The sequence below is a fragment of the Heptranchias perlo genome, chromosome 12, assembly GCF_035084215.1.
Source record: "Heptranchias perlo isolate sHepPer1 chromosome 12, sHepPer1.hap1, whole genome shotgun sequence".
Taxonomy (NCBI): domain Eukaryota; kingdom Metazoa; phylum Chordata; class Chondrichthyes; order Hexanchiformes; family Hexanchidae; genus Heptranchias; species Heptranchias perlo.
Genome location: NC_090336.1, coordinates 28618347 through 28632815, shown reverse-complemented (window position 1 = coordinate 28632815; position 14469 = coordinate 28618347). Strand labels below are relative to the sequence as shown.

Below are 14469 nucleotides of genomic sequence, written 5' to 3'. Positions count from 1 at the left end.
CTCCTACTCATGGTGGGTAACTCCATGGGAGATCGAATAGTAATTTGTAAAAAAATGTCAATATGTCAACATTTTCCATTGTCAGGAGGGTGCATTTACCGCGTGGTAAGTTTACATATACAGCTTCCATTATAAATGTGATCACAGGAATTTATAATGGAAATATAAAACTAAGGACAGGACTTGAAAATGGGGACTAAATTACATCTGCATGTCTAGGTTCAATTATTCCCTGCTGACTAACCCTGCTTCTCCTGAAGACTGCACTTGGTCTTGGCTCCCTATTTGCAATGGCATGGGAGATTGACTATTTTACTTTTTTTTAATGAGAACCCAGTTGAAGACGCAGATTGCAAGACATCACCAAAGTCAAAAAGAATACAAGAGAGGTTCAGAAAAATCAGAAAGCAGTTTAGGTTACTTATTAGTATTTGAAAAAAACGGGAAAGTAGGACAATGATAACGTGGGAATTATTTAAATGAAAAATTATTTGATGTAATTCCAAACAGATGACATCTTAAATTCCTCCGGAGATCAACAGTAGACTATCTGATTTTAATATCATTAGTATTGAGACACTGTTGAGTAGTATGGACGTTTTTATTAATTTGTTCTCGGGATGTTGGTGGCATTGGCAAGGCCACATCTATTGAGCATCTCTAGTTTTCCTGAGAAGGTGGTGATGGACCTTTCCTTCAATCGCTGCAGTCTTTGTATGCTGCTGAACCCATGATGGTGTTCGGAAGGGAATTCAAGGATATGGAAGTTGATCCTGCTCATTGGATAAGTGGATTTTTAAAGAAGGATACTCAGTCCTCTGATGTTGTAAACTTTGACCCTGGCCTCATCAACTTTTTCATGGAATTAAATGTTTTTTTTCCCCTCCTCCTCACCTCCCATATTGCGAAGGATATTGAGGACTTGGAAAAGGGCTCACAAGTTGGCAGGCCACTTAAGGGCTGGGCAGCGTGTACTGAGCCTTTCTAGTCCACTTCAACTACTAATCCTGCTTTGCAGACATTTCCTCAAAAGTACTTTTAAAACTTAAGGAGATTGATTCCTGATGGAGCATCAACATAAAGACTGAATTTTAGGTGGCCCACTATTTTTTTACATCAATATTTCATTTTATTTTGCCCTTTTCTACTCCAAAAATATCCTCTAAAGCAGCTTGTTACCACCAAACTTCTTTTCTCAGGTAGGACATTCTTAGTAAATTAAATGATAATCCTGCGTGCAACCTTGAATGCAACATTTAGATGCTTTGACAAAGTACTTCCTTTCACACACTCCTCAATGAACCTTTTAAAACCACCAGTTCTCTTGTTGTTGTTCTCTACATGATTAATACTTACTGCACCAGTGAGTACAATGATCGTCAGGCTCCTGTTACTTTTCAGCACTCGGACCGCCTGTTGCAAAAAGAAACAGATTTACAAATCATTTCTAAACGAGCCTACCTCTCTTCTTTGTCACAAGGAAAAAGGAGTGATTTGAGCCCTACCCACCCGGCACAAACCGTGTGGGTATTAAAGTGGGTGATTTACGGACCCATATCTCGCCATCTTGTATTTTAACCTACACTTCCATGCAGGCATCAAGGACAACTGCATGAAGTTCAGCAAGGCCCTTCCTTAAATATGCAGATTAGGGTCTGATGATGTCATTGGGCCCCGACTGCAATTTTAACTGTGGCGGGGCAGTCATTGTGGCTTTTCTGGCAGGTGAAGACATCAGAAAGAGGATCTGGGACCAAAAGAGACCATTTAAGGTAAGTTTTTTTACTTTCCCTATCGGGCCAGGAGAAGCAGGAATGCTCCTCTGGGCTCCACGAGGAAAGTTAAAGCCTTCCCTACCCTGCACTTCCCCTTCCCTTCTGCAAGATCCATCCAAAACCCCCTCCCTGTGACTTACTGTATTGCCAGCAAGCCTTTCTTTGGTGCCAGCCAGTGGCCTCCTACTCACCCACCAGCCAGCTTCCTAACTATTTTTTTTTTGGGGGGGGGGGTGGGGGTGGTGGGATGGGAAGCTGACTGCCAGCATGTAGATGAAACGTGTTAAAACCAACCATGCCATATGTTGCCAAGTTTGGGGGGAGGGGGTTTGCCGCTCGCCTCAGCCCTCACCCAACCGAATCTCGCTGCATGTTAAAATCAGGGCTAAAATGTTTAATATTGAATTATGTGTCCTGAGAAAACAAATTTTGAAGGGACGCTCTGTATAATTATGTCAATTCTAATTTAACACAATTTATACACACATATAAAAACTCAGCTCTTTTCGATTCTTATGGGATGTTTGGTATTACCCACTGGTGAATGAATCTCACAAACTGTAGCTTTCAATTAAACTTGAGAGCAGCTCATAAGCAGCAGATCTGAATTATATTGGTCGCTCCACTTTGCTCTCAAAAAATTGATATAAATGAGTAGGCCATTCACTCATCATCGCCAATCCATTTAAGAACCCTGCACTCCCTACATCATGGCGTCGAACTGTTTCTAAAATGGTTCCGAACTTCATTCCACATGTTGATCAGTTTTTGTGTCAAGAAGAGCTTTCTAATTTTGCTCTTGACTAATTTGAACTAATGTCCCATTGTCCTAATGCCAGGTTTATTTAGAATAGTGTTCCAGTTCCACCCTTTCTATACCATCTACTATCTTATATATCTCTATAAGATAGCAGTTTGCAAACCTTTCTGTGCGAGACTTACGGCAAATATAAAAACACTACTCAGAATCCCCTGCAAATGCTGACACATTCTTGGGCATCCCCTTTCTTAACATCCAATGGCAGGAGCAAGTGTCCAAATGAAACAGTGCTACCATTGTAGAAAATGTGTTTTCTTAGTATTCAGCAACAGATTAATGTGCTAGTAAGTCCACAAATGCAGAAAAACTCAAATATAATGACAGTCGGGACAGAAATTTGATGACCTCTGAGACACCCTGGGATCCTCTCATGGACCTCAGATCCAAGTGAACCCAGCTAGAATACCTTTGCTATAAGGTCACTGCTCAGTCATCTGCTTTTAAAGTTGAAAAGCACAGATGTCTCCAAGCTTTCTTCATAGCTCAAGTCTCAGATGTGAGGAATCATTTTCATGGGTCTTCCCCAGCACCACCCTCTGGGCTTGGATGTCTCCCCTGTGTTTCGGTCCTTTAAAATAACCCATTATTTTATATTTAATAAAATATGTATTCTGCACATACAGCAATGGCAGAACATTTATTTGATACTAACCGCTTAGCAGTTATTACTACAGATGTTCAGTGTGCTCTAAAATGAATGGAGTATTTATGGTCTCCTAATATGCTGAAATTTGATTCATTCCCTGATGATAGATTCCAGTAACTTCCTCGCAACAGATGTTAAACTGACAGGCCTGTAGTTTCCTGTTTTCTCCCTCCTGCCCTTCTAAAATAATGGAGTAACATTTGCAATTTTCCAATACAAAGCCAATCTTCCCAAACCTAGACAGCTTTGGAAAATGGTGACTAATATATCTGCAGTTTCATCACCAATTTCTTTTAATACCCTGGGGTGGAAACCATCAGGTCCTGGGGATTTGTCTTAAATCTTATTATTTTCTCAATTACCCTTTTTTAAAAAACATGTATTAAATCCAATAAGTTCCTCCCCATGACTTATTTTTAAGTTCCCTTGTACCACTGTATTCGCTTCCTCTACTGTGAAAATGGATACAAAGGTGAGTAATTTTAACCCAACTCGCCGGGTAGGAAACCCAAGGGTAGAATGCTGGCTTTACACCCTGCTCGATATTGCTCTACTTTGACTTCAACGGTGAGTAAAATCGGGCGAGGTGTGAAACCAGAAATGAACAAGTCTGCCATATCATCCTAATTGGGAATGGGGGTAAAATACAAATTTCGAAAAAAAGTTGAAACATTTTTTACCTCTCTGTGATCCACATTTGTAAAATCCACTCCATCTACTTCTATAATTTGATCTCCAACCTGCAGAAAAAAAGAGAAGCACGATATATAAGTATAGCTCGGCAATCTATGTTCAAATATTGTAAGATGTTGTTGTTTATTTAATTGAGGGATGTCCCAAACAATACTGCACATTCACTGCATCCACATTAATCATCAGACACAAATGTACTGACAATAAAATAACTCACAGCTGACAAATTCATTAATAATTCTCAACGTCCTTACACAAAAATGAAATATGAAAAGGTATGAACAGGATAACAGATACTGAGGAACGGATTACAACACATTGAGTCATTTAGGTGACACCACAAACTGCAAAAGATATTTCGGTATTTTACAGAATGTTACAGCACAGAAAAAGGCCATTTGGCCCATCATATTTACCTACAATAGCAGTCTATTCCTATTCTCTTTCTCAGCCGCCATACACTTTAATATTCCTCTTCACGAGCTCCTATCTAGCTCCACTTTGAAATAATTTATGGACTCTGCTTCAGCAATGGTTTCTGGCAGAGAATTCCTCATTCTAACCAACCCCTGTGATAGTGAATTCAACCCCACAGTGCATTCATCTCACAACACACTCATTTTAATAACTTCTTTAAAAGAAATAGAGAAACATAGAGTAAGTGCAGAAATCCAAAAGCACAGATGAAATGGGGTTGGTCAGTAATTAAATTGGTTCATGGCATCGCAGAAAGATTTATTGGTTTGTTTGATACTGTGTAAAATCGGACCTGTAAGTAGAACAATTGTTTGGATAGAATGACTAACAATAGATTGACAAGCTTTTGGTCGTCCCTCCTAATAGTTCCTTGCAACATTTTTTTGTGTTGGCATCTGATTCATCTGATTGATGAATAAAGTCATTATCAGTCCAGATAAAATCACTGTCAGTCAAGACAAAGTTCAAATGATAATGCAGTGACTGCTTTGAAGCACACTCTGATCCATATTTAAATTTCCTGAATGGCAAAATAATAGCATTTGCATATAACATTGAAAACAAGTAAATTGTCCATTTATGTAATTGCTATTAACGTATAGTAATATTGCATGTAATTCAGGATATTTAAAATCTGTCCATTATAGGCAGGAATTTATTTATAAGCAAACATCCCTTAGAGGTCAGATACTCATTTGTTTTGCTTAGGCATGTTATATGAACATTGGTGATTATACTACTTACAAATCTACTGGCATAAATCAATCCTGGGGCTGCAGACATGTCTGTAACTCACCCAAGACTGTCCATTTATTCTATGCACAATAAAGATATTGTTTTATTCACAAGGGAGTGGTGTGCTAGTTGATTTCTATCCCTAAAAGTTTACACTTTCCATTGCTTCCAGTCATGTCAAAGTAAAAGTAGTTTTAGACATATTAGCTCTCGTGTCTGATAATAAGCTACGAGCAGATCTCTATTTCTGTTCATGTGACTCACTCACCTCTAAGCCCACCTCTGCAGACACTGACCCTGGTTTCACATTGCTGATAAAGATCCCCGGTTTCTGGGTTGGGCCACTGGAAATGCTACATTAGGGGAGAGAGAGTACACAGTAAAAGATCCACAAAGTAAATAAAGCAAGGCCGTCAATAACTCATGGTAAAGGCAAAAAGTAGAACCTACAAAGGAAACCTTTTTTTTGTCTGAAAAATTGACAGAAGGAATAACTAACCTGCATCCCATGCCTTTTGTGCCAACTAAGCTGATAAAGACCTTCTTTTCCTTTATTTCTTTGCTTCCCAGTGAAGCCAGCCCAGCCACACTGATCTTCCCATCCTACAACAAACAAGATTGGGAACAAACTCGAATTATAACACAAATTTCAGACTTTGAGCAGATCTGCATTCATGATATTGGTGTAAATAAGATATGCTAGGGCTGAGAACTTCATTTTTAACATGAATTCCTCTGGAATTAGTAGAAGTTTCTAAATATGGTTGGAGTTTCTCATCAATGAAATATTTAAATGTCTCGTCGGTGTCCATTTTTGTTTGTTAACACTCCTGTGAAGCACCTTGGGACATGTTACTACATTAAAGGCACTTTTTGAATGCAAGTTGTTGTTGTATTATTGTGCATGGGAGAGAATTCAGATATAACACTTTCAATTTTTTTGTAAATCATATTTTTTTTTACAAAAAACCCCTGCAAGTGTTACTACCAAATTTAACGCAAGAGCATAAAGACGTAAAGGGGGAAACAATAAAATGAATTCACTCAAGGACTAAGTGAGACACAGTCAATGTCAATGCCAACTCCAATCTATGGTTATCTAGAATGCCAACCAGCATGCAGAAACTATTTTATAGTGTATTCTGTACACAACCATTTGCTTGATCTTTTCTCTGCATTTAAGTGAGTCCCCAAAGAGACCAAAAACAAAGGTCTGATTTATAGTAAATAATTAAAACATTATCATCACATGCATAATGAAAATTATTTACGTGGCATTTTTTCATATTACAATAGTGCCAAAGAACTTATTGCTGCAAAGTTATAAAAAACAATATCAAAGATATTTTAGTTGCATTTTCAATAAGAGGGCAAATAATATACCAGTACTTGACATTCAACGGTATTACCATCGCTGAATCCCCCACCATCAACATCCTGGGGGTCACCATTGACCAGAAACTTAACTGGACCAACCATATGAATACTGTGGCTACGAGAGCAGGTCAGAGGCTGGGTATTCTGTGGCGAGTGACTCACCTCCTGACTCCCCAAAGCCTTTCCACCATCTACAAGGCACAAGTCAGGAGTGTGATGGAATACTCTCCACTTGCTTGGATGAGTGCAGCTCCAACAACAATCAAGAAGCTCGACACCATCCAAGATAAAGCAGCCCGCTTGATTGGCACCCCATCCACCACCCTAAACATTCACTCCCTTCACCACCGGCGCACTGTGGCTGCAGTGTGTACCATCCACAGGATGCACTGCAGCAACTCGCCAAGGCTTCTTCGACAGCACCTCCCAAACCCGCGACCTCTACCACCTAGAAGGACAAGAGCAGCAGGCACATGGGAACAACACCACCTGCACGTTCCCCTCCAAGTCACACACCATCCCGACTTGGAAATATATCGCCGTTCCTTCATTGTCGCTGGGTCAAAATCCTGGAACTCCCTTCCTAACAGCACTGTGGGAGAACCTTCACCACACGGACTGCAGCGGTTCAAGAAGGCGGCTCACCACCACCTTCTCGAGGGCAATTAGGGATGGGCAATAAATGCTGGCCTCGCCAGCGACGCCCACATCCCGTGAACGAATGAAAAAAAATACCAGTGAAATTACATTAGGAGTCATTTGTACACAAAGTTTGAGCTGTGTATTCCTCTGAATTGCCACATAATCCTAACATTTACAAAATGCCTCTCAGTTATCTCCACTTCCCCCTGCATGATGTTTTAAAACTGCTGGTCAAAAGCAATCTGGATATAAGCAATTTCAACTGTATCTTTTTTTTAAATCGGCCTTCAGCTACTTAGGTCATCACCTTTAAGTCTCGTCAAACCTATCTTTTCAACCATGTTTTCTGTCATCTCTCCTAATTCTTCTGCAACTAAATGGTGTCCATTTTCTCCTATACGCGCACTCTCCTACATTACAAAAGTGACTACACTTCAAAAGTACTTAATTCGCTTTAAAATGTTTTGGGATGTCCTAAGGTCATGAAAGGTGCTATATAATTGCAACTCTTTCTTTTTACTACATTAAAGGTGCTGCATCAGTGGAAATTGTTGATGCTGTTGTTATGGAGTTGCTCTCCTGCAAAATGGGGAATGGTGATAGAAAATCGTGGGAAACATTCTCAGTTCATTATGTCACTGAAAGTGGGGTGCCACATAAAATGCCTGCTCCCACCATAACACTGTATAGCTTGAAAGTATAAACATAGTAAAAATGGAGGACTGAGGAGCACTGTTACTCGGAATTACATAGAATGTACAGCATAGAAACAGGCCATTTGGCCCAACAGATCCATGCCAGTGTTTATGCTCCACACGAGCCTCCTCCCACCCTTCTTCATCTAATCCCATTGACATATCCTTTTATTCCTTTCTCGTTCATGTGTTTATCTAGTTTCCCCTTAAATGCATCTATGCTAGTCATAGTATTATAGTATCATCATAGTAGGTACAGCACAGGAGGAGGCCCATTGTGCCTGTGCTGGCTCTTTGAAAGACCTATCCAATTAGTCCCTTTCCCCAGCTCTTTCCCTGTAGCCCTGTAAATTTTTTCCCTTCAAGTATTTATCTACTTCCCTTTTGAAATCTGCTTCCACCACTCTTTCAGGCAGGTGCATTCCAGGTCATTGCAACTCGCTGCGTAAAAAAATGTTTCTTCGTGTCGCCTCTGGCTCTTTTGCCAATCACCTTAAATCTGTGTCCTTTGGTTACCAACCCTTCATTTACTGGAAAGAGTTTCTCCTTATTTACTCTATCAAAGCCGTTCATGATCTTGAACACCTCTCTCAAATCTCCCCTTAACCTTCTCTGTTCCAAGGAGAACAACCCCACCTTCTCCAGTCTCTTCACATAACTGAAGTCCCTCAACCCTGGTACCATTCTAGTAAATCTCTTCTGTACCCTCAACTACTCCTTGTGGTAGCGCATTCCACATTCTTACCACTCCCTGGGTAAAGAAGTTTCTCCTGAATTCCCTATTGGATTTACTTGTGACTATCTTATGTTTATGGCCCCTTGTTCTGGTCTCCCCCGCAAGTGGAAACATCTTCTCTACGTCTACCCTATCAAACCCTTTCATAATCTTAAAGACCTCTATCAGGTCACTCTTCAGTCTTCTCTTTTCTAGAGAAAAGAGCCCCAGCCTGTTCAATCTTTCCTGATAGGTATAATCTCTCAGTTCTGGCATCATCCTGGTAAATCTTTTTTGCACCTTCTCCAGTGTCTCTACATCCTTTTTATAATATGGAGACCAGAACTGTTCACAGTACTCGAAGTGTGATCTAACCAAGGTTCTATACAAGTTTAACATAACTTCCCTGCTTTTCAATTCAATCCCTCTAGAAATGAACCCCAGTGCTTTCTTTGTTTTTTTACGGCCTTATTAACATGCGTTGCAATTCTTAGTGATCTTTTATGTATCTGCGCCCCCAGACCCCTCAGCTCCTCTACCCCATTTAGACTCTTATTTTCCAATTGTAAAAGCATTTTGTTAATTGCAAAAGCATTTTCCCTTTATTACACTTAGGCTTATACACTGATTTAATATCATGACAGTTACTTTGAAAAAAGCCTCCAGGAGTCTGTCAATTACTCAATCCTTTATGTCAGCTCAGCTTCTGCTTGAATTAGACGCACTTGCTCGAACATCCTTGACTTATTTTCAGGTAGTGGCCTTCAACATCTCTCACTGAAGTTACCATTGGCTCTTCTAATTGTCAGAATGACTCTCACATTTGTTAACACAGGGATGGTTTAGCATATTAAAAGCAGAACTAATTTAATTCTAAAATAGAAACAAATTTGTATACAATTGTTAGAGTAGGGGTTGTCAAAGGTGCTAATGACCACAAATGGAAACGAGGGAAAAAAAAATCAATTGAAAAAAAATCTACAACTTACCCCAGCGTCTGACACAAACTGATCCACAAACTGCCATTTCAAGGAGTCCTCAGAAGAACTAAAGGGGAAAAAAATTGAAACTTAAAAGATAATGTCATTTACATCTGCCTGCTGTGCCTTTCTGGCATAAGCCACTACCATCATGTCAACTTGTCAGTGGCCGAAGGACAAGTCACTGGTGCGCTGTCACATCAGTGATTGACGAGCACAAGTGATTGCTGTCCTGTCAACATATCAGTAACCGAAAGACACAAATCACTGGTGACTTGTCAACTTATCAGTGATTGAGGAAAAACTTGAAAATCAGAACTGGTAAGAATCTGAGAACTGCTCCACACTGGCATGAAATAATCTTAGTTTCAGATTTCCTCATGTCTTATCTTCAGTGTATCCTGAAAGTAACTGGCTTTCACTGGCAATCAACCACTGGTTAATTCTTTTATCAACCTACAGCAAGTGTAATTATGAAACTTTTTGTGGAAGCTCCATCGCATATCAAAGACATGAAGGACACTGATAGCCACCGATCAAAAAAACAAAACCGCTGCATAAAATTAAAGCAGTAAGTAGAATATCAGGGAAAATTCTGAAGGGTATAATCTCAGGTTTCGGATCTTATAAATAGCTCAACCACAATTTTGCAATGTCAGCAAAATCTGACAGGGATGGCTGGCTGAGAGCCAAGTTAGCCCACAGCATATTGAATGGACTGTGCAGAGTTTTGCAAGGTCAAGTCACTTAAATAATTAGCATAAGTTCCCAGCACAAGCTGTGGCTTAGAGGGTCAGCTGAAAATTTGAAATTTAAAGGAACGCGACCACTTAACGCTAAGTGACTATATGTATGAAGACAAAAATTGTTTCAGATGTCATAATGTTTCAGTGTGGGTTTGAAATATTTGTCAGCCTTTGCCAAGGCTTTGTTAGGGAATAGGGGTTGGGGAAGAAGTGCTGGGCAACAATGAAATGACAGGACAGGAAGCAGAAAACAGAGTCTGTGAGCAAGCGACGGCGTAGCACATCACCCAAACCCATTTGATGGCTGGCAAAGTAGAGATGCTGCTGCATCAGGTGGTTTCGAGGAGGATTTCTCTGTTGGGTATTCCAGGGCAACCCTCCTCAGAGGACACCAATCCCATACATGCCTGTCAGGAGGTAGCAGCTGGGCTCAATGGTCTGCACAATATACAGGTGCCATTTACAATGCTTTGCACTCTTAGGAACTCCATCACCCAGGAAACATTCTGAGCCTTTAGCCCAAAGTGTCAGCCTGGTCACTGACAGCACTCTTGCGTCTGAGTTAGAAGGTTGTACATTCAAGTCCGACTCCAAGATATGACTACATAATCTAGGTCATCACCCCCCTCAAAAAACTCAACCTCGACCCCTTTGTCCTTGCAAACTACCGACCCATCTCCAACCTCCCTTTCCTCTCCAAAGCCCTTGAACGTGTTGTCGCCTTCCAAATCCGTGCCCATATTTCCCGCAACTCCATGATTGAACCCCTCCAATCAGGTTTCTGCCTCTACCACAGCACTGAAACGGCCCTCATCAAAATCACAGATGACATCCTATGTGACTGTGACCATGGTAAACTATCCCTCCTCATCCTTCTCGATCTGCCTACAGCCTTTGACATGGTTAACACCATTATTCTCCTCCTAAGTCTCTCCTCCATTGTCCAGCTGGGGGGTGGGACTACTCTCACCTGGTTCCATTCCTATCCATCCAGTCATTGCCAGAGAATCACCTACAATGGCTTCTCTTCCCGCTCCTGCACCATTACCTCTGGAGCCCCCAAGGATCTATCCTTGACCCCATCCTATTTTTCATGAACGTGCTGCCCCTCGGCGACATCATCCGAAAACACAAAGTCAGGTTCCACATGTACACTGACGACACCCCAGCTCTACCTCACCACCAAATTTCTAGACCCCTCCGCTGCCTCTGATTTGTCACACTGCTAGTCCGAAATCCAGTATTGGATGAGCAGAAATTTTCTCAAATTAAATATTGGGAGCCATGCCACAAACTCTGTTCCCTAGGCACCGACTCCATCCCTCTCCCTGGCCACCGTCTGAGGTTGAACCAGACTGTTCGGATCCTTGGCGCTCTATTTGACCCTGAGCTGAGCTTCCAACCCCATATCCTCTCCATCACCAAGTCTGCCGATTTCCACCTCCATAACATCGCCCATCTTCCCCCTGCCCCAATGCATCTGCTGCTGAAATTCTCATCCATGCCTTTTGTTAACTCTAGACTCGGCTATTCCAAAACTCTCCTGGCCAGCCTCCCACCTTGCACCCTCCTAACCTTGAGCTCATCCAGAACTCTGCTGCCTGTATCCTAACTCACATCAAGTCCCGTTCACCCATTACCCCAGTGCTCACTGACCTACAACGGCTCCCGGTCCAGCAACGTCTCGATTTTAAAATTCTCATCATTGTTTTCAAATCCCTCCATAGCCTCATCCCTCCCTATCTCTGTAACCTCCTCCAGCCATACAACACTCTAAGATTGCTGCACTCCTCCAATTCTGGCCTCTTGCGCATCCCCGATTTTCTTTGCTCCACCATTGGCGGCCTAAGCTCCGAAATTCCCTCCCTAAATCTCTCCGCCTCTCTACCTCTCCCACCTCCTTTAAGACGCTCCTTAAAAACTAAGTCTTTGACCAAGCTTTTGGTCACCTGTCCTAATATCTCCTCATGTGGCTCGGTGTCAAATTTTGTTCGATAATCGCTCCTTTGAAGCACCTTGGGATGTTTTACTACATTAAAGGCATTATATAAACGTACGTTGTTGTTGACGACATTTCAGTTCAGTATCAAGGGTGTGCTGCATTGTCGGAGGTGTCGTCTTTCAGATGAGACATTACACTGAGGCCCCATCTGCCTGTGGTGCTATTTAAGAATAGCAGGGAGATCCTCTGGTCTCCTTGTCAATATTCATCACTCATCTAACACCACCCAAAAAAATTAAATGGTCATTTATCTCATTGTTGTTTATGGGACCTTGTTGTGGCCAAATGGCTGCAGTGTGTGTTTATAAAACAATAGTGACTAAACTTCACAAAGTAATTAAATGGCTGTGAAGCATTTTGGGACCTCCTGAAGCCATGAAAGGCAATATATAAATGCAAATCTTTCTTTCTCTCAAACTAATGCCTCCTTTCCACAAGGAAAGTGATAAAGTTGTTGGCCTTGCAAAGAAGGCCTCTGTGACTTGTTTGATGCATCTATGGGTGGAAAACTGACTAATTTGGCATATCTCAGCAGTACTTTGGAAGGATCCAGTAGTATAAAAGGTGAATGTGATAGTGTTCTCAACACTCATGAGAAGAGCTGACCCTCTGTCACTAAGGAGGTAATTTTAACGATGGGTGGCTGGGGTGGAGGGGGAGGCAGGGTTAGGGTTAAAATTTCAAAAATGGGAAACCTGACCCCAACCTGCTTCCAACGCGCCCGCTTCCGGTTTTAACGGAGGCGGGTTGGGGGGTGGGCAACTAACCTGCTCTCAGGAGGTGGGTCCCTAACTTAAATATTTTGATGGGGCTGCTTGCCTCTGAATTTGCCTCTGTTTCAGGTTTAACGCTGGCTGGCTGGGTTTCCCAGGCCTCAGGAAACCCGGCAGCTGATGGAGAGTGAGAACAGCTGGGTCCAAAAGGTAAGCCTTTCCAGCACTGCTTGTGGGCCAGGAGGAGTAGAAGTGCTTTCCCCCAGCACACCAGGCAAATCTGCTTCCATCCCCACGATTGGACCCCTCCTGCGATCAGACCCCCACAATCGGCCAACAGCCCCACCCCCACTAGTGAACTCTCTGGCCCCTTCCCCGCCCTCCCCGGTGTCCCTCCACCAACCATGATTTCTCCAGGCCCCCCCCCCCCCACCACTGATGCTTCCCCCCCACCACCCCGCCCGACTCACGATCCCGCCCTCCTTCCCTCCCTCCCCTCCCCTCCACTCCACGGCTGCGATCTAGTGCCACAGGCCTACCCATCCGACAGCATCTCAATCTGGCTTGTGCAGCCAGGAAACGGAGTCCAACAATGTTAATCAGGTCCTACCGTTAAATTCAGCAGCACCTCCGGGAAACCTGAACTTCCGGGTTTCCCAGCCACTAAACCTCCCCCGCTCCCTCCCCACCTCCCCGTAAATATTGGGGCCTAGGTGTCTTCAGCTTGGACTACAGAAGATAGCATAATTATGTCGCAGCCCCTTTGTGATTCAGAGGTGCTGAAGACAGGTTTCCCCTGGCATTCTGTGCTCGTAAGGACGGGTGCATACATAACATGCGAGGTACAGTTACATCTGTCTTTCTTGTTCCTTCAAAAACTGCTCTTTCTTCTTTAAATCTAAAAGCGCCATTTGAAACCCCAAAGGAATTCCCATCCTTCCCACTTTGTTTGCTGCAAGTCTTACAATACAAAGAAACTCATGCATATACAGCGACAAGAAGTCAATACGCCAATAAAAATGTAGATAAATGTAATAAGCAAAAAAACCCAGCTTGCCAACTAAAAAATAAAAGTAATATTCACCTTTAAGTAACTACTCCTGCATGCGAGCCATATGTTTACTGTTGCACCTATTTTAAACAGGCAAGCAGTGATGCCAGTGAGGAGGCAGTGAGAAAGCTGTAAGATCTAGGGTGGGACCTACTTACATAAGTTCTGCAGGTGTAACAAAGTTTGCGGTTGCCTTCTGTGCAGCTTCTGGACATTTCTCTTCACCATAAAATGCAACCCACTACAAATCAAGCAAAGTATCTAATTTCAAGACCTGCACTCACCCACAACAAAACTCTACTTTGCCAGTAGAGTTTTGCAAAGTTGCAGCTTATTTAGTACGTCATCCGTCTGTAATATAAGATTCTGGGAAGAATTTTAACTCCCCCTGCTGGGTCGGAA

At 42.3% G+C, this 14469-nt stretch overlaps 1 protein-coding gene across 1 annotated transcript in view; it reads right to left on the bottom strand.

Moving 5' to 3' along the window:
• ush1c (Usher syndrome 1C) overlaps positions 1-14469 on the bottom strand; it is a 228239-nt gene that overhangs the window by 120157 nt on the left and 93613 nt on the right. The window contains exons 7-11 of the mRNA XM_067993855.1: positions 9565-9622; positions 5646-5749; positions 5415-5499; positions 3922-3981; positions 1357-1413 (exon numbers count right to left, since the gene is read on the bottom strand). Coding sequence (XP_067849956.1) covers positions 1357-1413; positions 3922-3981; positions 5415-5499; positions 5646-5749; positions 9565-9622 — 364 coding nt within the window. The remainder of the gene's footprint in view (positions 1-1356; positions 1414-3921; positions 3982-5414; positions 5500-5645; positions 5750-9564; positions 9623-14469) is intronic.